We start from the raw sequence: 23813 nt of genomic DNA, 5'->3' as shown, positions 1-23813 counted from the left end.
ACTCAGGGTTGGAGGGGATGAGGGTGTGACTGGGGTTGCAGGCTCTGTGGTGAGGCTGTGGATGAGGAGTTTACGGTGCAGGGGGATCTCAGGGTTGAGGTAGAGGGCTGAGATACAGGGGTGAAGGCTATGACTCGGGAAGAAGGATCTGAAATGAGGGAGGGGGAGTTTGGTATAGGATGTCCTAGGAAAGAGGGCTCCTCTCCCCCCACCAGTCATCTCTCTGCAGCAGCACCAGGCCAAGTGAGAAGCTGTAGTGTCTCTGGTGAGGCTGCATTGGGCTGGGGGAGAGGCGTCTATCTCCCGGCAATTGCAGGTCCATGCTGCCAGAGATGGCAGGGGGAGAACTTTGAGAATCTCTCTCTCTTCTGGACTCGGCAGCTCCCAGATGGAGCCAGGGGCACCTCTCCTTGGGCTCTTACGGCTCTCTTCTGCAGCCAGAGGAGCACGCCTTTCTCCTAGCCACAGCAGCTCCTTGCTGAGGCCAGAGAAGTGCACTTCATCTCTGTCCCCAGTAGGGGGCTGTCATAGTTGTAGGATTGTGAACAAGTCAACTAGTCAACTGTCTGATAAGCAAATGCTGGGTGGAAAGAGGAATGGTGCTTCAAAGTGGCTGCACTGCATGGATCCTGGGGCCAGACCCCGGGCTTCGTGCAGCGCTGCTACTTTGAAATGCCGCATGCAGCCTATGGCCAACTGGGATTCTCCAGCTGGCCTGGGCTGCATGCAGCGTGTGGAGCCTGAGGTCTGCCGCTTTGAAATGCCGTGCAGCCTGGCGTTCCCAGCTGGCCCCAAGCTGCACACAGCATTTCAAAGTGGCAGCTCTACTCTGCAGTTCTGGGCACCACAATTCAAGAAAGATGTGGAGAAATTGGAGAAGGTCCAGAGAAGTTTGGAAAAGAGAAGACTGAGAGAGGATGTGATAGTGGTTTTCAGGTATCTAAAAGGTTGTCACAGGGACGAGGGAGGAAATTTGTTCTCCTTTGCCTCTGATGATAGAACAAGAAGCAATGGTCTTAAATTGCAGCAAGGGAGGTTTAGGTTGGACATGAGGAAAAACTTCCTAATGGTCAGGTTGGTTAAAAACTGGAATAAATTGTCCAGGGAGGTTATGGAATCTCCATCTCTGGAGATATTTAAGAGCAGGTTAGACGGACAGAGTTGATCGAGATGGTGCTTGGTCCTGCCTTGAGGGCAGGCGCCTAGACTTGATGATCTCTCTAGGTTCCTTCCAGTTCTAGTATTCTATGAAATGTAGGGATTGCCACCACCTCCTGTGATACTTAAGTCTTTATAGAGCACTATTCCTCGATAGATCTCAAAGATGAGGTAAGCATTATACACAATTTACCGATGTTGAAATTGGATCAAAAAGTTTATAGGTGGCTTGCCCAAAGTCACACAGGAAGTCAGTAGAAAAGCTGGGGATATGACTCACATCTCCTGGCTACCCTGGCCATTGCACCATGCTGAAATGAGCTAGATGTAAATATTCTCATTATAATTAGGATAGATGAGCTAATTGGGTGCTGCTTGGATGATAAGTGTTTAAATTTCATCCTGTAGGTGACTGAGTTTTGTGCTTGCTTAGGCAACACAGTGAACAAAGAAGCAGAGCACAGGCAGTAAACAATAGGCTACGAAAGGAGGAGACAAAAAATTGAATCGAAGATTAGGTGTAGGCTACCACTCTGTCATCCTATTGTGTACTAGGCTCCACTGTCCCCATCAGACTGCACATGGGCATAGATAGTAATATTAATGGATCTTGAAGTAGAATTCAAAACCTAGAAAATGGGGGAGGGAGGGGAGTTTATCCTTCATACGTAGACAAGGAGTCACAATATAACTAGAAAAAGAATGTTAAAAATTGACTCACCCAAAAGGGTTCACAAACTTGTACTACTTTTACAAATCCAAAAATTGACCAAGCAGTTCTGAAAATCTCAAACTCTTCAAGGTTCAGCCATGGCTAATGATAATTACAGCTTACAAAAACAGGAAGGTTGACGTTATGATGACTAGTGCTGAGAAGGACAGAGGGAATACATATATTGCATTTTATTAAGTAGAAACCATCTGGTTTCTTTATTACATATTGATTTATCCAAGGCATTAAACCCTATTACACATTGATTTATCCAAGGTGATTAAACCCTAATTGTCACTAAACAAGAAAAGGACAAAGAATGAATGACATTGGTTGGCAATGTTTTTTTTACTGATTTGGGTGTCAGAAGAACATTGGCAGAATTCAGTATAAAAGGCTTTGAGATATGATTTGGATTTGAACTGCTTTAACCTAAACTAATAAAAATGGCATTTCAAAGTAAAGGAAAGGTCTATAGATCTTCATTTATTGTAACATCTGTGGGGACTGTTTTTCTGTCCCAGATTAGTGCTAGGTTAATAAAGATTATCTGAATCAGTTTTAAAATGTTTCCTGTGAGACTGGTGGTCACTGGGCATAACAATTGGGGATTATGGTTCTTATTCAGAATCTCATTACATAATTAGGATCATATTTTGGTTATGCCCCCTAATGTACAATATGCAGAGAATTAAAAAAAAAAAAGGATTTCACTGTAATGGCCTGCATCAAAAGAGCTTATTCAAATTGAATGGAATTAGCAAACACAGAATGTTTCTGTTTCATAGGCTGCATCTAGACTGCAGGCTTCTTTCTGAAGAAGCTTTTCTAGAAGATATCTTCCGGAAAAACTTTTTTCAAAAAAGAGCATCTACACAGCAAAAGCGCAACGAAAAAGCCATCTGCTTTTTCGAAAGCTAGCATCCACATTGATTGGATGCTATCTCACATTTCAGTTGTGAGTACTGTGGACAGAGTGGCCAGCAGGGCATCTGTGCTTTTTCCTGGAGGCCTCTTCTTTCAAAAAAACACTCTCTTTTGTGTCCACATATGACTTTTTCCAAAAAGCTTTTTCAGAAAAAGGTTTCCTTGTAGAAAGAGGTTTACAGCAGTTGGAAAAACCGCTTTGTTTTTTCAACTTTCTGTCGAAAGAACTCAATAGCAGTGTGGACGTAAGTGTAGTTTTTCTGGGAAAACAGTGCAGTGTAGACATCCCCAAAGCCTTTGTCTCTTTATGGGTAACTTCTGCCATAGGTAAACTTTTGTAACTCCCAGCTTCTGTCACGGGGAATTGGGGAGGTATATCTGAGACTTTTTCTTCATATATTTATATCCAAGTAACTACAGACATTATATAGAAAGTTTAGCTTTCTGATAATAAAGTGCCCTGGCTGCTTAAAGTGCCTTTACAAATAAAACTAAAGTGCCAGTGGTGGGTTTAGAGTTTAGTGGGGCCATTTGCTCAGGTTCTTTTTTGTCGTCCCCCACACCCAGGACTCGGCCAAGAAAAAGAACATTCATTGTTCCTGTCCCTCCCATTTTTCATTCTTTTTTCTTCCTCCTACATTACAAGTAGTAAATGAAAATAAATTGAGGTACCTTGATTATGTTTGTAGTCTAACTTTTTTTTCCACAGACCGATTGAAAATTGCAGAGGGTCTCAGTGGACCACTTAATAATGTTTTCAAATATTGTTTGTACCGTTAGCTAACTATTGTAAAGTGTTTTGGTTAAGAGCACTTTATTAAAAAAAATACCCCAACCCTTTCCTCAGTCCACCTGAATGGAGCTCTCAGAGCACAGTTTGAGAACTTCTGGTCTATATGAAAGCTTGAATTTGCATTAAGCCATCATGAAAATATGTAAAAATAAAATGTGTAGATGACGCATTAAAGAAAAAATAAAAGTTAACTTCCTCTGTAGAAACTTATTCAATTGAAATAAAATATTCAGCTTTTTTTTCTACGCTTTTTCTTTACAAAATCATCAATTAAATCATCATAATATTTTGTAGAGAGACACTTTCAATTGTCAATATTGCTGAACTTGTCAAATGTTCCTCCCTGCTCTCTTGCTCCCACCGCAGCCCTCTATGTAGAGGGACTGCCCTCTCCCGCCCCAAGTCGCTGCTCCCTGTATAGGGGCAGGGAGGACTGCCGAACCCAGTGCTGGACTGCATAGCCTGGGGGCCCCATGTCATTTGGGGGATCCCGTGTCAGGGCATGGTATGTTTAATTGTAAATCCACCCCTGTAAAGTGCTTTTAGTTTAATATGGGAACACTGGCATATATTCCTTCACTGCTCATGTTAATAGTGCCTCCTGTTATGCCTCATATATACTGAGCTGTTGTGCAGTCATATTTCTTCCCTTTAATTTTATTTTATTTAGTGCTATTAGGTAAAGTTACTCAGTAATTTATTTCTGTTAAAGGATGGGTTCTGGACGTTAACTTTAAAAGACCAGTTGGTGAAGATAAATGTTTGAAAATATCGAAAGGATGCAAGTGTAGACTTCTTATGGGTTTTTATGTTATTGGCTTTTATATTAAACAGAAGTGAAGAGCCTGTCATTCTGGGACAGTGGCATGAACTAAGAGTGTCTCGCACTGCAAAGAATGGTATTTTACAGGTTGATAAACAAAAGCCAGTGGAAGGAATGGCAGAGGTAAGGTGCATAAAATGCATATTCTTACATATAAAGCAGTTTTTCATAAAATGACCCAACTTCTCATTTAAACATTAGTAAAAATGCGATATTCAGATAAGCCACATTCCAAAGCCTTTTCCTTTATTTACTGAAGCACATAAATGGGGCAAACCTCCTCTTTAGTTGGGAAGGAGAGGACCCCAGGAGACAACTGGGAGCACCTCACTTCCTCCTCCTTATGTGTGCTACAAACTAAATTTCTTGTTTCATACATGAGGTTCACTTCTTCCTGATCTTCAATTTATCAGTTGTAGTTGTACCTACTGCAAAATACCAGCACGTGCATTTTTCAACCATTAGCACCTCTCAGCACAAATGTTAGAATTTATACCCAGAAAATCTTTTTCTCCAAATAAAATAATTCTTTCCCATAACGGATTTATCTGAAGAGTTCCCTCTATGGTATTTCAGCTTATCTAATTAATGGGGTACAAATATCTGTAACTTATTTGTCCTTTAATGGTATTTTAGTTTATTTAATTAATTAATTAGTTTATTTAATTAATGTTTCTAACTATGTCGTTAATATAGGAAACACCTTTTTACGTAATTGGGTAAAAAACATCTTTCAGTGTTTATTGAATACAAGCAAACTTTGTAGCTGAACATTATGCTTGGGTTGTAGAGAGAGACTGGCTTTGAAGCTGTCAACAAAGAATTCCTGCAGAACTGAAATTATATAATTGTGTCCTTACTTCTGGAATCCTTCCAGTTAATACCAAAAAGTTAACCTGAAATCTGGTGTAGTTTGAGTGACAGCTTCTCCTTCCAGTACCCAGCTGAGACACATGACACATCTGCCATTTACCTCTTTCCTTTAGTATGGGTAGGGCCATCCCCATGGGGGCACAGGGCCAGAGGCAATTATTTCCCAGTGCCCCAAGCAGGGGGCCTTCACTTCCCCCCACTGTTGTGAAGCAGAGTGCAGTGGGCTGAGAAAGTGGGCACACTGGAACTGGCTGCCAGATAACTCCAGTTCCCACCACTGTGGTGAGGGAGCAGCCCCTGCTGCTGCCTCATGCCAGCCCACCCCAGCCTACCTTGCCCTGCAGCTAATATGGGGGACCATCCACAGATGGTTGAGGTGGCCACCACAGGGCATCTCAAAGTGCGGGGTATGGGGCAGCCATCCAGAACCATCATTTAGTACAGGTCCACATTGTCCCTTCCACGTTACCATGAAGGTGCAAGGATATATTGCGTGCATCTAGATGAAATGTGTCACCAAAGGCACTCACCCTTCTAAAAATATAAAGCAAGCTAGCCTGAAGATGGTAGCATGGTTGCAGCCTGATCTAACAAAAATGGATTCTGATTTCTGACAGGGAGCTTTCACACAGATTAAGTGCAACACTGACATATTTATTGGTGGAGTCCCTAATTATGATAACCTGAAGAAGAACTCTGGCATACTGAAGCCCTTCAGTGGAAGTATTCAAAAGGTACTTAATTTTGAAATTAACTCTGTGCATTCGCTTTATGTCTTCTGCATCCCTGACACTTGGACACCTAGGATATGTCTAGACTACATAGCTCCGTCGATGGAGCCATGTAAACTAGTTTACCCGGCATAGGCAAAGAAGCGGGGATTTAAATAATCCCCGCTTCATTAAAATAAACATGGCCGCCGTGCTGTGCCGACGATCGGCTGATCTGGCACAGCGCGGTAGTCTAGACGCGGATGGGTCAGCTGGGGAAGCCTTTGCTGACTGATCCCTTATGCCTCATGAAACGAGGCTTACAGGATTGTTCAGCACAGGCTTCCCCAGTCGACTGATCCGCGTCTAAACTACCGCAGTGTGCCAGATCAGCTGATCGTCGGCACAGCGTGGCGGACATGTTTATTTTAATGAAGCGGGAATTATTTAAATCCCCGCTTCTTTGCCTCTTCCAGGTAAACTAGTTTACATGGCTCCATCGATGGAGTAGTCTAGACGTACCCCTAAGGTGAAATCCTGGCCCTACTGAAGTTAATGGCAAAACTTCTGACAAGCCACGTTTTCATTCCTTGACCTCAGCAACTCTTCACAAGGTGCTTGACTTCTCCTTGCTTAAACATATGTTTCATAATCAGGACCATCATGTTCTTCCTAATACTATTGACATATTATTAGTAAGCGTTCTTGCTATTTTTTTATTTATCTTCTGTACTGTACTAACCAGTGAACCACAGACATGCTGGGCCACAGTCAGAGGTGATATGCTAAGTTAATCTCCAAGTTAGACCTCTTAAGACCCATAGATGCCTATATGTTATTAAGTGAGCAGAAGGAGAGTCTAAATGCTCAGTGATGGACAAAGCATAGACAAATGAACTGTCAATGTAACTTACATGCTAGTAAGGCAGAAGGCAAAGTAGGATGAAGACTAATGTAACTTTGTATATTGTAATTTATACACTCTTACAACCTCCTGTTAGTTGCTTTTCTTGTTACCCTCCTGTCTTGTGTCATTGTGGTGTGTGAGCTACACCTACCTACTCAACCAGTTAATGAGCAAAATTCGGAAGGGATGTTTCATGTAATCATCTGTAAGCAAACTAAATTGGTATAAAATGCAATGGGGGGCCAGAAGAAAATATAAATTACCTCAGTACAGGCTTCCTCTAGAGCTCTTTAGAATAACTTAGCTACACTTCTGAACTTATCCCTGAATCCTGAGCTCAGGATGTGAGTATCTCCATAAGGTTAAATAACAACTTAATGTTGCTTATAGTAAATGGATTAAAAATTGATTAATTGATCATAAATGGGGAATTGTCATACAATGGGGGTGTTTTTAGAGCCACAACTGTTCAATTTCTTTATTGACACGGAAGAAGATACAAAATTATTGCTGGCAAAATTTGCAGTTGACACAAAAATTGATGCAAAGGTAAATAATGATGCTGACATGTCATGATAGAGTCCTATCTTGATTGCTTGATAAGGTGAGCTTGTTAGAACCAGGTGCATTTTGCATTTTTTGGCTGCATTTTTATATAGCCAAATACAAGGCCATGCATCTAGCAGCAGAAAATGTGGGTCACTCTTACAAGCTGGGGGTTACATCTTGGAATACAGTGACACTGAAAAAGACGTAATGATAATGGGAAATAATTGACTGAGCACACGGGCAGGAGATATTTTAGGCTAGGGAAGGCTGTGCCTCTCCAGACTACCTAGTGTGGTCTTGCCCACACTCCATCTCTTGGTCCCTTCTTGCAGTTCCTTTCTGGTTCCTGCTCCCCTATAGCCCAGGATGGCTAGGCATGCCATCAGGGGCTCAGAGTGGTGGCACTGATGTTTGGGGTAGGTTGGGGCCACACTGGGCCCACCTGGAGTTCCAGAGCTGAGGTATGGACTTGATCACCGTCTACAGATACCTAAGTGGGGATGAGATTGCTGACAATAGATGCTCTTAAATGAAGGAGAAAATGCATAATAAGGTTCAATGTGTGGAAGTGGAAGATAGACAAATGCAGACAAAAATAAGATGAACATTTTTAAGAGTGGTGATAATTAACCAATGGAACAGCTCACTCCACCACTTGCAGTCAAGATTGGATATCTTTCAAAAAGGTATGCTATAATTCAAAAAGAAATCCTGGGCTTCATGCAGGAATTATTGGGTTAGGTTCTAGGGCCTTTATTATGGAGGGGGTCAGCTAAGCTAATGATGCTGTTTTTTTTTCTAGGGTTAAAATCTGTGAAACTATTAATACAAATGGACTTTTGCCATATTTAAGCAGATGTAACTAAGATTAGAATATGACATCTTGTGCATAATTTTGTTATATATTAAATGAGGTTACACAAAATGCAACATTTTTTCTTAGCTCAAAATGCTGACACATTTGTAAAATCCTATAGGTTCACAAATATTTTCAACTGAACTGCTTCCAATATTTTAAGAAGTAATACACTGAGCCTTTCACTCATTTCTAGCTTTGAATTCTCCAGGCGAACATACTAGCAGTAGACCATACTAGTATGCTCTACTAGCAGTAAACTGTTCTAGTACATTGCTCTGCATAACTTTCCTGTTATGTTCTCCAAAATAGTCCTGCTGTCATAGGATGCAATTGACTTCTTCAGCAAAGCTCACATCATATTTTAGTTCTGACTCACAGCTGAACTACAAAGCATGCACTAAAGTTTAAGCATAAGGCAGGTAAATATTGGGCAGGTTTTATCTGCTTGGGTCCTTAAATTGCTTTGTGTTTTAAAGAAACACACACAAATATGTATTCACCCATCTCAGGATAAACAACTAAATGTTTTGGAAGGCTAAACTTTGAAAGCTCATTGATGACAATAAACAGCTGTTAGGTCAAGTTTTCAAAACAGTGCTTTTCCCTGGAGTGCTAAGTAGTGAGTAATAAAAATAATAAAGTGGGAGCATTTGTATTTGGAGATTTCTGCATCATTTTCTCTTCTCTTTTAAACCAAGATTATATTGAATGACCGGATGATTGATGTGAAGCAGGATTTCACTTCTGGAGTTAATGTGGAGAACACTGTCCATCCCTGTGTGAATTCTCCATGTGCTAATGGGGGCAGCTGCATGCCCAAAAAGGACAGTTATGAATGTGATTGCCCTTTAGGCTTTGATGGGCAGCACTGCCAAAAAGGTAACAATGGTTGCTTTCAATCTGTAAGTATAGAATTCTTCCAAAAATAATAGACAGACTTAGCACAGAATAGAAATCATAGGGTCTTGCACTTCTTCTGTGTTACTGCACATCCCACATACCCAGGGCATCATCTTTCTGCCATTTCAGGCGTGTATGCAGGAATTTCTCTGGGGAGTGTGTGAGCTGTGGGAGGGACTGGTGGCTGCCCTGCCCCCACGGCCCAGCCTTGTCCCTGGCCTCTCTCCTAGGGGAAGAAGGGTGGGGAATCAGCCCCAGGGTTCCTCCAGCTGCAGATCACAGGGGAGGGAGGCTGGAAGTGTGCCGCCTCTGCCTTTCCCAGACTGTCCAGAATTGGCCCCATGGAGAACCAGGAAGGACCATGGGGGGATGCATTTGCACCCTTTGCACCTCCCTGCCCCCTGCATACAGGCCTGCATTTAAGAGCATTATAATTGCTGTCTCAGAACAGATCAGTGATCTAGAGATGGTACCATGGTCTCTGGTCACCCACAGTGGCCAGTGCTGAATGCTTTAGAGGATGCCATAAAACTCCCTAGTTAAGCAGCTCTTAATTAGGGCTGAAGAGAGCATTTCAGCCCTTCTCCTCTAGCTGGTAATTATCTTACACCCTGAATCACAAGGATTGACAGCTTTTGTAATTTTATCCTCCCTAGTGTTAACAAACATTTTGTTTTATTCATATCGAGATCTAATCCTGTTTTTAGCCTTTGATTTCACAGTAAGTACAAATTCTACTACAGCAAAACATTGAAGACCACCAAGGAATTTTTCCTCAAAGAGTTTTGTTCTCTGCTCAAAGAGCCAACATTGTTATTTCAAACAAGTAGGCTTGTGATGGAGAGTTCAGATTGCATAAACAGAGACCATGTACTCAGTATTATTCCACTAGATGGGGCTGTTTCCCTTTTGTCAAGTATTACCTTGAGTGACTCAGTAGGAAAATGATTGAACTACACCAGCATGCTACATTAGAAATAATTGCAGGATATTAAAATCTCGTTCTTTAGTTAATCTCAAACATGTTTTTTCAAATGAAAAGTAGGTGTTTCAGTTAGTCATGAAGAAAAAAAATAAGCGTTGTCTTCTAAAAATAATAGCACAAATACATTTTATTAAAAATAAAAAACGTAAAGTGCCCTACAGTGATAATATTGTCATTTCATTAATAGACAGGCAGTATTAATTCCAGAGTCTTTGCTTTGTCGTTTTTTTGACTAGCTATTTACAGGATGCTAGTAGGGAAGCCCCATGTACAAAGCTAAATGTACCACAGTACCAAAATCTACAGCAAGAGCCACGTAATGCATTGGAGAAAGTCTTGTAAACTTCCTTACAGTGCCCTGAACATTGTTTTACAAACATATTTGATAAAATTCAAAATTGTTTTAATCAAATTTCTGTGGTGACGTTTTAAGAGCACCTCTTGGATCAAGAGGTGATTATGTAAAAAAGCACCTCATTTGATGAGACTTACACCTGTCAGTTTTTAAGTCACTTTTGAGAATAGGACTAAGGGACCCTGAGTACAAGTCTACACTAGGGGGCAATGTTGACCTCAGATGTGCAATTCCAGCTATTTAGCCAGAATCAATGTACTTTAGATTGAGTTGCTGTGGGGGTCTTCACTGCAAGGGTTTGATGAGAGAAACTCACCCATCAACTCCTCTTATGCTTCTCATTCTGGCAGATTACTGGAGTCAACGAGAGCATAATCAGTGGCTGATTTAGTGGGTTTTTACTAGACCCACTAAATCAACCCTTGGAGATCTATTGCCACAGCACTGATCTCCTGGTAAGTGTAGATCTGCCCTAAGTCACACACCTTTGAACATTTAATCAAGGTACCTTTGAATATTTAATCAAGATGCTATGTGAGTACATAAGACATGTACTTTTATATCTTAACTGGCTGAGGAATCAATAGTTTTCTGCTGACATTGTTATATCTTTCCTGTAAAAGACATTGTGAGTGATGGTGGTGAATATTAAATTATGAGAAGTACCAAAAAGCTAACTATTCTTTTTTCCTTTGTGTGACATTCAACTTTTTGCTGCAGTCTGTGCATGCCTGATATACTAGTTAAATAGAGCCTTAGTGCACACCCTCTGCAAAGGGATGAATTTAATTTTTTGTGCATTTTAAGTATGTGAGGCTAAATTATTGCCTATGAATAACAGAAAGAGGATGTCCTGGCTTCTAAGAATATTGCTCTCATCACACCACCACTTTCTCTAGAGATACACTGAAAAATGAAGCAGAGAAATCTCAGTGAAGGAACAACCTGTTAAAACAGGGCAGACCATTAAAATTGAGATTTTAATACCATTGAAAAATAAAATCTGCATGTTCTTGTTTTGTCTTATGCTGACTCACTGCAGAGTGTGGGAATTACTGCTTTAACAGTAAGTACTGCAAATATGTAAATATTGCTTTGTCATTGTGTGCACCTGTTCCATCAAGGTTAGAGCTGGATTTACACTGCCATCTCCAAGCTAAAAATATCCCCTGAGGTTATGCAGTAATTCTCCTGCACCTCATCATGTTAGTGTTTAAATGTAACATCAGAGAGTGCCATGCCAACAGTGCTAGAGACAGAAGTGAAATCTTTTTTCACTTCCAGAAAAAAAAAAAAAAAGCGTCAACACCAGCTGACAGAGTATTCTGTGGAACCCTGCACTGCTGCTCTCTTTCCAACCCTGGAGGATCACTTAGGACTCAGAGGGAATTAGAAATTGTAATGCTCCATATTACAGTGCCTACCTTTTAGGGGCTTAGCTACCCAGTGGAGCCCACCACCTCTGCGTTAGGCTGTTAGGTGCCCTGTTCAGTGAATGGCACCTGAGGATGAAAGCCACAAAAGCCAGCATGAAAGGCAGAGAAGCATATAAACTAGCAAGTAGGAGCTACTGAAGCAAGTGACATGTCCTAAGCCCCATCCTTCGAAGGGAGTTAGGTGCCTAAAACCAGGCTGGCAGGAAGTGCTTATCTCTGGCTGGGATTCAAAGCCAGGAGCTCCTCTCCTGGAGTCACGTACCTAAGCTGTTCCTTGCCAGTAGGGTGGCAGCGCAAACCCAACTCCACACAAGGCATATCCCTTATAGCCCTTAGTCCCATGGTTAAAGGATGTGGAAAACTCAATTTCCCCCCTCTCCCTGATGAGGAGAAGGGATTTGGATGTGGCTTTCTCAACCTCTCAGTATAACCATTTGGCTGTGGAGTCAGTTTCTTTCTTTGGCCCAGTGCACCTTTTATTATTTATTCATGGTTGGGACAGCTTCGACAAGAGAGCCGGAGAGAGACACACATCAGAATATCCCAGAATCCAGCAGTCCGGGTGCTGAGGGGTTCTAGGCACCTCCATTGTTAGGTAGCAGTTTAGTAGGGGGGTTGGATCTCTGTGATGCCTAAATTTGGGACTTAAATGTGTAACCCTCATTTTAGATGCCTTAGTCTTGCTGTGTAGTTTAGTGCTCACCGTGTGCATTTAGTCAGGGCCCTCTCTGCCAAGACTGTTATAAAGGGTTTCAGTTAGGGAAGGTGTTTGGACACTTGCTCCCTGGGAAACCATTTGGATGGTGACACTTTTTGGTTACTAACCTAGATAGGCTTCAGTATGAAATGGCTTTAAAGCCAACGGTTAGTACCTTGAAAATCCAATCTCTCTCTCTCTGTTACTTGCCTATAAACTCATGTGTCATCGTTCTGTTCCCATGCCTGCTAACAGCCTCCAAGTTGTATATGAGTCGTCATTCATGGCCCTTCTTGAATGGCATAGTGCTGTCTAGCAACTGAGCCTGACGGACTGTTTATTACTATAACATCTGTACAGGGCGAGGGTGTAACAAGATGTCACGGAAAAAATAAGTGGCTTTAGCTCAGTCAGATTCAATAGCAAAGGAAGTACATACCAGAGACTTGGCTCTAAGAAAGACAAAGGGCTAGATTGTATCTCTTTGGGTAGATGTCGACACTGCAATTAGACACCCACTGCTGGCTCATGCCAGCTGACTCAGGCTCATGGGGCAGTTTAATTGCAGTGGAGACATTTGGGATCGGGCTGCAGCCAAGCTCTTGTCTCCTCCCAGCTTGTAGAGTCATACAACCCAGACCCCAGCCGTGCAATCAAACAGCCCTCTAGTCTGAGCCCCAGGAGCCCAAGTCAGATGGCACAGGCCAGCCACGGGTTTTTAACTTCGGTGTAGACAGAACCATAGGGCGGCATTGCTGTGAGTAGGGAAATCCAAGCGCTCAAGTGTGCACCAGCAAGAGCAATACATGGGGCACTAATGGTGCCCCCGCAGTACTCTCTGGATGCAAGGCCTCTGCCATCCCTGTTTTGTGTGCAATAGGAGGAGAGTCCTAGCACTGTCTTGCACTGTCTGGCCTGCAGCTGTTTCCATCCCTGTGGTGAATGCCTGGGCCAATGATAATACCATGTCTTTTAGAACCTGAGAAGGATTTCAGTCTTTCAGTAGCATTGCACAACACAGGGTTTCCCCTTCAGACATACTGTACAGTTTTCCTAATTTCATTACAGATAAAAAAGCCATTTGTTACCTTCTGAATTCCCACTTTACTGTGGCATTCATACCGAAACTCCCAATGGCTTCAGAGTGCACAAAATATGCCAACTTTGCATTAACAGGAGTGCCTAAAAGCTCCAGCCAACGCTATGCTCCCCCCACCTTGTGCTCAGCACTGTACAAACACACATGGGAGACAATCCCTATGTTGAGAAACTTTGTTATTTAGTCAGGGCAGACAAGTTGTTGGAGAAGGGGCTATAACATTCAAACCAGAAGATTGAAAATTGGGCACAGAGGGAGTAAGGCCCTAATCCTGTAAAGATTCATGGCCATGCATAATTTTAAATGTTTTAGGCCCTAAAGGCCTTGTTGATGATCACATAGGAAGTCTATGGCAGAGCTGGGAATTTAATCCGGATCTTCTGTCTTCCAAGATAATGATTTAACTACAGACTTCCACCTGAATAGCACGCATTTTAATGTTGATGTGCTATAGAAACGAGGGGGGAGGATTATCATGCTGTAGTTTTTACAGCCATCTAAAAGTTATTTAAATTAATAATATTTTCAATGTTAAAAAATAGTGCGTTTCCTGCAGTGATATACAAGAATTGAGGTAGTTACTCATTCTGCCAAACTCTTTCCATACATATCCTTTGGATGCAGCATAGCACGTCCAGCAAATCATTTGAAACGTTCATTAAAACCTGCTGGAGAAGGAGGTGCAAATACTAAGGCGCACACAGATGAAATGAAATTCTCTGGTTTAGGAATCCCTAAGGATACGATCAAGTGTGATGCACAGTAGCAGATGGCAGGACATTCACACAAAAGCTCTGCCCACAGGGGCGCCTTGCAATATTCCTCTTCCCTCTGCATGCTGAATGAACAACCTCAGTCACTGTTTTTTACTGGCTTGCTTGAGTATGAGTATTTTGTCCAGAATATCACAAAACAGAACAAAACAAACACCCTCTTTTCACCAAACAAGGGAAAATGACTAGTCCAAAGCAATAGCCATGAGTTGTTCACCTTCCCTTATTTATGGACCACTACAATAATCACAGCCTAGAAAGAAATCTCAGGCTAGAAATGTAGCTAGTGAAAACAAGGGATGTTAACGTGCAGTAGACTATGCGATTAACCGATAAGACTGGGCTTATTGGTTAATCTTATTGACTAACCCTCCCCTCCCTCCCCAAGTGCTGCCTCTCTATTAGAGGCAGCAGGGGGTGGAAGGGAGCAGGAACCAGGACCTGTGAGGAGTTAGCTTTGAGCCCGGGGGGGAGGGGGAGAACAGGCAAGCACCAGTGCTAAGAAAACAGTTCCCCCAGCATCAGCTCTGTGGTGCTGCTCCCCCGTCTCTCCCCCCCCCCCCATGCCTCTGCAGTGCAGGATGGGATGGGGGGCAGGGGAGGCTGCTGCAAAGCAATATCTGTCTGCAGCAGCCTAGGCTTGCTGCAGACAAAGGCTGGTCCACAGCAGCAGCCCCTGTCCACGGAGGGTCTGAGAGCCCCATGGACTGTGGCTGCTACCATGGACTAGCCTCTGTCTGTGCGTGGCTTGGAACACTCCCCCCCCCCCCCACACACACACATACCCCCTCCCATGGACAGGGGCTGCTGTTGCTGATCAGCTTCTGTGCGTGGAGCTCAGACCCCTTATGCAGAGGCAGCAGTGTGAGGTGGCAGGGGGCTCCCCGGGAGTGGGGCCAGGAGCGCACTGGCTGCCAGCCCTGCCCCCAGGGACTACTGAATAGGCAAGTAACCGCTAATATTTCATGTGGCTACACGACTATTCAGTTACCCGATAGCTAACATTCCTAGTGAAAACTGAGTGGAAAAGCATGTCTCACTCTTACAGGAGCAGCTGTGAGTTAGAAACAATGTCAGTCAATGGCTCTTTTGGTTCTTAGGCGGGCTAGGGCTGGCTTAAACTGCTCCCAGGACCCTGAAGCCTCTTATGACTTGAAAGAGAGTGGGGGAGGGGGATAGAGCTAGTCTGGAAACCATGTCCTTGGCCTCTGTTTGTCAGAGGCTGGCGAGAGATGGCAGGAGACAAATCGCTTGATCATTGTCTTTGGTCAACCCTCTCTGGGGGACCTGGTGCTGGCCACTGTTGGTAGACAGGATACTGGGCTAGAAGGACCTTTGGTCTGACCCAGTACGGCCGTTCTTATGTTCTTATGAACCAGCTTCTCTGTGCTTTCAATGAGGCAAGGTTAATTTGAGTTGAGTTTCCGGCCTACTGCCCTGAGCAAAGGCTGCTGCTTACAATGCCTGCCAGAGCAGTTGGACCCACACTCTCAACAGCAGCCACATGCTCTTTCCCTGCTGTTGTTTGTCCTGGGACTTGCCAAGGAAGCGTAAGTGTCAACTCCGGTGTTGCTCTGGGAAAAACAGTAATAGGATGCTCAGCACCCACCAACAGACCCGTGGCTCAGCGATCCCCCCACACCTTGAAATATTTTCTAAGTGTAGACACGGCCTGGCACATCTCCCAGCTGGGCAAAATCAGACTGGAGGGTGGCCAGAGGGACAGGAAAAAACAGGCCTCTACAGGAAGAGGTTGGAAGGAGAAAAGTGGGCACTCTTCTGCTGCCCCTCCACTCCCTCAGAGCCTAGAGCCCTCAGTAATAGTGTGTGGGCCAGAGACCATTTACAATACATGCTCTGTTGAGGACACTTGATTTGGGAATGCAATTTATTTCCTTCCTGAGTGTGGGGCGGGGAGGGGGGAAGGCATAGTGAGCCACAAATGTCTGCTGAATGAGCATCAGGGCTCAGAAAGAGGGAGGAGGAGAAGGCTGTAAACACTGACTACTTAAAAAAAAAAGACGTCAGGAGCGTTTTACCCCCTACGGTCTCTCTTTCAGCTAGGAACTACTTTCTGTTGCAAGAAGATAAATTGAATATGAAAAGAAAGTCATAAGTAGTCAGAAAGGGGTGGCAGGAGTGAGGGCATGGATAAGCATTAGAGGCCTGTCTTGACTGTTTTCCACAGCCTTGGATACAAAACAGCTCTATTATTTTGCACAGCAGTGTATCCAGGCTGCCAGGCTTGGCTTAGTGTCAGTGAATAGTGGCTGTCCGTGGAGTAAAGAAGCTGAATCAGTTCACTGTATTTTCCTGCCAACTTGCTGATAATTCTCCTTCATTTCTCCAGCTGTTACAGAAGCCATTGAAATTCCACAGTTTATTGGCCGTAGTTACCTCACATATGATAACCCGGATATCCTCAAAAGGTAATTAATTCACTGACCCTGATCCTAAATGAGTGTGCTTGTCTTTTACCATTGAACTGTAAAAGCTGTTGTGTAAGTATCAGTTAGTCCTGCTAAGCCACATTGTGGCATCTGAGTGCCTCTCAGAATTTCATGAGATTATCCCCTTAATACCTCCACGAGGTAGCGAAGCACTGTCTCCCTGGTCTACAGATCAGGACCTGTGAGCCAGACTTAAGCACCTAACTGCTCCTTTAGGTACCTAAATCTCAGAATCAGGTCCAAATGGGAGTCACAAAGCCCTTGCTAAGTTGTCTCTGAATCACATAGTACCAAAACTTGCTAAGCATCAAAGTTTTTGCAATTAAAATTCCCTAGGTTCCTATTTCTGCTTGGCTGTGTCTAGACTGGCCATTTTTTCTGGAAAATCAGCCACTTTCCTGGAAAAACTTGCCAGCTGTCTACACTGGCTGCTTGAATTTCCTCAAAAGCACTGACTTCCTACTGTAAGAAATCAGTGCTTCCTGCGGAAATACTATTTTGCACCCGTTCAGGCAAAAGTCCCTTTTGCGCAACAGGGCCAGTGTAGACAGCTCAGATTTGTTTTCCGCAGAAAAGCCCCGATCGCAAAAATGGCGATCGGGGATTTTTTGTGGAAAAGCGCGTCTAGATTGGCATGGACGCTTTACCACAAAAAGTGCTTTTGCGGAAAAGCGTCAGTGCCAATCTAGACGCTCTGTTCCAAAAATGCTTTTAACGGAAAACTTTTCCGTTAAAAGCATTTCCGGAAAATCATGCCAATCTAGACGCAGCCCTTCTGAATATGCCCCCTGCCAGGCATCTAAGCTCCAGAGCAGTACCTGGAGCAGGAAACAATGCTCAACTTGCTTTCTGGAGTAAGTGTGCTCAGAGCTTGCCTGCCTACCAAATCAGGCCTGCAAAAGCAAAATAAATTTGAAATCTCTAGGACAGTGTTTCTCAAACTGGGGCTCTGTGAGACATCTCCAGGATGCAATCAGTGGATCAGTGGCGCTGGGGCGCCGCATACATTTTTATGCATGTAAAGGGCTCCGGAACTCAAAAAGTTTGAGAACCGCTGCTCTAGGATATGCCCTCACCAAGGAAAGTCACTGTATAATCTCTTCCTATTACCCTGCCCTCCCTCCATTGTTTGTAATCATTCCTCACCTCATTCGTGTACATGGGGCCTGGCCCCATCAACACTTGATAGTGGCACTGACACTGAAGGGGATAGGTGCACAACCAGCATTTTCTTAAGGTGGGGGCCCAGTATGATTTCACTCAGCCCACTCGTCTTCTTCAGAGCAGCAGAGTTGGGAGTGAAAGCATAAGGAGATAGCGGCACGGGGTTCTGGTATGTAGGGTGCCCCAGCCAGGAACCCCAGGAGAAGCAGCCACTCTTGCTCCAGGACAGCATCAATTGGTCTCATCTGGGCCAGTCCTGGGAGATGCAATTATACCTCTCAGCATCCCACATGACCAGAATTATGTACAAGAGGGGTGTGTGGTGGGGAGGCTCTCTCTTCCTGGAGCTCTGGCCCAGGGTGCAATTTCAGGTGGATTAGTGAATGAAATTTATGATTTTTTTTTTGGATGTTAAAATGAAAGAATCAGTCTGTTTCAGAAACAATTGTGTTTATTTCCTGCGGGCATGTCTACACTAGGAAGTTATTTCAGAATAACTGATTTGAAAATAATAACTCCTGAAATAACTACTTAGAAATAGCGTGTCCACACTACAGGGAAACCTCAACATTTATCGGAGGCGGGCTCCCTTCATGTGGACACACTCCTGCGATGTAGAGCCCAGGCAGCACTGGGGAGTAATTACTCTGAGTGACTCTGGGCATAGTTATTTCGAAATAGTTATAGACCACTGGGGCTTTAGAGGCACCATCAGCCGTCAGCCCAATCTGACACCCTAGACATGAAGGGGCAGACAGGTGGAGGCAATGCCTCCCTCGCTCAAGAGCAGCTGTTTCATGGCCCTTGCATGCAACAAGGGCTACAAGGAAGGGATTATCTGGGGGGCTTCCATGCCCAATCCACAGATCACCTGGGTCAGTGCTTCTGGACAAAGGCAGCCAAGTGCATGTGGGAGAGGTGTCAACAAGAGGCACTGCTCCTCCCACCCCCAAGCTGCAGTGACTGATACAGACCAGTCATGGCTGTCCTGTGCAGGCTTGGCTCTATGAGGTATCCCGGTGATGGTGGTTGGAGCACCACTTGGTGCACCAGCTGCAGCCCATCTTCCGTGCTCAGGTATGCTCCCTGGGATCAGGGGCAAGCAGACAGCTGCCCCCTGGCTATACCTACATAGCCCCTGGGTCCATCCCTGGCTCCTTGCTTCCCAGAATCTTTGAAAGACCAGGGTTGGCTGGGATTGGGGTGGGGGGAATTTACACCCAGTGGGATGGGATGACTTGCCGCAGCAGGCACTTCCTGATAATGCTTATGGGCCTGTAGGCCACATTCTCTGGTGCTGAGCCCATTTATTAAGAGCCAAATAACAAAGTAGCAGACATTAGCAGTCACCCTTCACTGTACCCTCAGCCCTTGGGCTATGCTAAATTGCATGACTATGATAGCTCCTGCCAGTGCACCTCATAGAACCAACAATTCCAACATCGCAGCAGCATTCCCAGGAATTTTGCTCTGAGAAGAGGCTGTTTAATTATGATCAGCGTAAAATATGTTTTACAGTATCAAATCATGCCTTACTGAGGGCTAGAGTGCCCCACCAATAGGTCCCTAAAGAGCCTTGTATTGAAGGGTACAGTGATAACGTTCAAAGGGAAAAAAATCTAGTAACTTTTCTATGTGATTTTTTTCCTCCTAATTAAACAGAGTCTCAGGATCACGGTCAAATGTGTTCATGAGGTTTAAGACTACCCTGAAGGATGGTCTGCTGATGTGGAGGGGAGACAGCCCCATGCGTCCCAACAGTGATTTCATTTCTTTAGGACTTCAAGAAGGAGCATTAGTATTCAGGTAATTGGTAACTGGTTTAATTATTTTCATAGTGTGCACAAATCACCATGCTATACAATAATGTTATTACCCTTCAGCATGGAGCAAGGACCCCTGGGATTATAACTTCATGGTCTTGTGCATTGACCATGTATGTTTGGTCCCTTGGGCTCGTGCCTGGGTATTTGAAATGTACCCTGCTACTTGATTTTACATTTTTCCCCTGAGTCAAGCAGCAGATTTTGTTCAACTTGAAATAATCTTACTGCCCAAATCCAAAATATAAAACTATGAAGTATCTGACAACACAGCAAAAGTCAAGTGCTCTCATGGGATTTTTTTTATCTTATTGTAGGTGTTCAGACAGCTCTTCTGTGGCTTTCCCCAGAGTGCCTTGGTGGGATATTTATTGGTGAAATGTGTCTTTCTGTATTATAATTTATTTTCAAATTAAGGCAAACACTAAACTGGAAGAGGTCATCTGTAAATATTATTATAGCTGTTCACATTTGTGAACAATGAAAGAGCTTTAAAAAAACATGAACATCTAAACTATATTATCAACATTTTGGTTTTATCTGTTTGTGGCTGAATCTTACAGATACAAATAGTGTTTCACATTCCAAAGCTTATCTTGTAATAGTTGCTACAAAGGCATTTTCCTGTGGTTTCCTGTGGTTAACCTTGCAAAAATCTGAGCTGTCTCAGTGTACACAAAACAGGGAACTGAAACAGTAGATGAAACAGTTCAGGGGTTTCGTTGCTATCATTAGGACAGCCGCTGCTTCCAAATAATTACATATTCTTTGAAGCAGGGACTGAACAAAGAGGAGATAGGGAATGCAACCCACCATAGACTGTGCAGTAGTCTGTTTTATGCTTTGTAGTTGTAGCCATGTTGTCCTCAGGATATTAGAGATAAGGTGTGTGAGGCTGTATCTTTTATCGGTTCACATTCTGTTGGTAAGAACACACGTCTCTCTCACCAATAGAAATGTGTCCAATAAAAGAATCCTCACACACCTTATCTCTCCAACAGCCTGCTGGCTAGGACACTCACCTGGGATGTGGAAGACCTAGTTCTGTGCTCCATAGCAGGCATGCGGTATTACTATACCAGCAGAAAAAACTCCTTGTCTATGTCTACACTCGCGGCTTCTTGTGCGAGTAATATGCAAATGAGGCTAAGCGTGGAATATTGCCGTGCCTCATTTGCATACCTAATGAGCCACCATTTTTTTCAGAAGAGGCTCTTGCGCAAGGAGGAGCGTCTACACTTCCCCTTCTTGCACAAGAAAAACCCTCTTGCGCAATGCCGTTCTTCCTGAAAAATAATAGCTGTAACGGCATTGCGCAAGAGGGTTTTTCTTGCGCAAGAAGGGACAATGTAGATGCTCCTTCTTGCGCAAGAACCTCTTCTGAAAAAAATGGTGGCTCATTAGGTATGCAAATGAGGCTCAGCAATATTCCACGCTTAGCCTCATTTGCATATTACTCGCACAAGAAGCCGCGCGTGTAGACATAGCCCTTCTGTCTACAGACCTCTGTCAGTATAGCTGTGAGGACAGAGTCTGCATATTGTAGACATGTGGTTCTCAAACTGTGGGTTGAGATGAGACCCCATTTTGGCAGGGTTGCCAGGGCTTGCTGGGGCCTGGCAGGGTGGGGGAGTGGTAGGGCTTAGGTTACAGGTCCTCTGCCTGAGACTGAAGCCTTTGGGCTTCAGTTTTTGCTCCCCTACACAGGGCAGTGGGGCTTGGGCTTTGTTCCCCCGACCCATCCTGAACCATAGGACGTGAGGGGGCTCAGGTTTCAGTTCCCCCTTCTGGCATATGCACTGCAATGAAGTTTGACAGTCCTAGCTGTAGATGAACCCAGGGACAGTGACATTGAAATGGGGGAGTTCTTTGCCTTGTGCTCCGAGCACAGGGCCACACCTCTCACTGACATCCTAAGGTATTGTTCTCCCCTAAATACAAATGATTCCTGTGTGTGTTTCAGATTGTTTCAGTCATGCCTATAATACGTGACCCTAACAAGCTATTCCTGAGCTGTTTAGTCATACAGGAGCTCCCGCTGTTGTTGCTGGTCTCACTTGCTGGCCTAGCAGTGCTGTGGAAACAGCACCCTCTAGCCCTTGGAGAGTAAAGAAGTGTCATATGGTACCCTGCACTTCCCCTCCATCCAAGAAAAGTGCAGCATTGGTACCTTCAAAGGGAGACCCAGCCCTCCCCTGTGGATCGTGCTGCACAGTGGAGCTGAGATGGTCAAATCAAAGCTGTGGGTGAGGCTCCCTGGACAATATGTTAGGGATTCAGGGTCCTATAATGGCAGTAAATAATGTCTACTTGTTTTTAACATTGTAGCTACAATCTGGGCAGTGGTCTTGCTTCCATTATGGTGAATGGCTCTTTCAACGATGGCAGGTGGCACAGAGTAAAGGCAGTTCGGTAAGTCCAGCTTCATATTAACAATAAAGCCTCACTTATCTAGGAGCCATGTTGGAGATTGCATCAGAGAGGTGACCAGCTAAGAAACTTAGAACAGAAGAAAATGGTAAGATCCAGCTCTTCAAAGCCTAGCCGCCCCACTGCCACTTCAACAGGTTAAATGTCTGAGTCAGAAGGGCCTGGTGAAATACAGGCTAGAATAGTTAAGACACTGGCTGAAGAGCTCTCTCTTGGAGAACTCATGGAGCATGGGAGAGATACCAAAGGCTGAAAAAGGCCAGGGTGGTGGGTACAATAGGCCAGGGGAGGCACTGCCTCCCTTGGCACTTGCCACTGGCTACCCAGTGGCACATTTGGCGGGAGAAAGTTTTTCTTGTATTATGCCCCAGGCAGGCTCTGGGGTAACTGAGGAGGCAGTATGCACCCTTCAGATTCCTGGGTTCATTAGTAAGCTCCCTGGACTCCAGAGAGAAGCTGAGTAGTGGTCACTACCTCTTCAGATGCTACAGCATGTGCACGGGGCATATGACAAGCTCAGGTTCTTCTTTGGGAAGAGATGCTGTCACACTGTGGCTTTTGCTGGGCGGCTTGGGATCTCAGGAGGGAAGGTGCAGCTGCATCTGGTCTGGGGTTCCTGTGGGTAGATGGAGGCTGGAGGGACTAATCTCTGGACAAAGGGGGTGGGCCTGGGGCTTCTTCAAGAAGGTCTGGATTGGGGCTCCAAGCTTAGGCCAACCCAGGGGGGCAGAGGGTCTCGGGGCTGTGGCTTTGGAGGGGGGTTCACAGACTGTGGGGGGGCTCTCAGGCAGATTGAGAAGTAGAGGCAGGGGCTGGTCTCTCTGAAGGGGGGAATCTGCCTGCTGCCTGTGGGAAAAGGCGAAAACCAGGATGTCAGCTATTTTTATTTCTCTCTTCCAGCACTCAAATCAACAGGCTGAGGACTTCTGAGGTCTCATTGGTAGAAGGGGCAGTTAAAGTTTTTGTCCCATGATGGCCCACTTAATATTTGATATTCCTACATGGAGGGGTGGAAAAGAAGCACTTTCACCCTCTGTGTTCACAAAGTTCAGAGCAGGCACTGTTACAAAACAAACATATTTTACCTGTAGCAAGGCATGTAGACAAATGAGATTAATGCATGCAGCTATTTATAGGGTCTAAAGACTGAACATATTTTTGTAATACTTCTGGGAGAATTCTGCGCCAAAAAATTGAAAAGTCCACACACAATATTTTAAAATTCTGCATATTTTATTTGTTAACTCAATACCAAACAATCATGCCAGTTTCTATTATTTTGGTAAATACTTATTAGCAACTGTGTCTGTGACAATAGAGACACAAAAAATTTCCCTCAGGAGTAGAGAGTTAAGGAAACCACATACAACAATCTAGTTCCTTTCCCCTC

General features: G+C 44.2%; 1 protein-coding gene across 2 annotated transcripts in view; it reads left to right on the top strand.

Moving 5' to 3' along the window:
- Positions 1-23813, top strand: part of EGFLAM (EGF like, fibronectin type III and laminin G domains) — a 125691-nt gene that overhangs the window by 97148 nt on the left and 4730 nt on the right. Inside the window, exons 16-21 of one of the 2 annotated variants that reach the window (XM_006139475.4) lie at positions 4425-4536; positions 5904-6020; positions 9010-9190; positions 16907-16985; positions 19833-19976; positions 22322-22405. In XM_006139475.4, coding sequence (XP_006139537.3) covers positions 4425-4536; positions 5904-6020; positions 9010-9190; positions 16907-16985; positions 19833-19976; positions 22322-22405 — 717 coding nt within the window. The other variant, XM_089779411.1, reaches the window with a different exon arrangement.

Source organism: Pelodiscus sinensis, chromosome 6 (genome assembly GCF_052426305.1).
Source record: "Pelodiscus sinensis isolate ZL-2025 chromosome 6, ASM5242630v1, whole genome shotgun sequence".
Lineage (NCBI taxonomy): Eukaryota > Metazoa > Chordata > Testudines > Trionychidae > Pelodiscus > Pelodiscus sinensis.
Note: the sequence above shows the minus strand (reverse complement) of the source record. Positions and strands in the feature narration are given on the sequence as shown.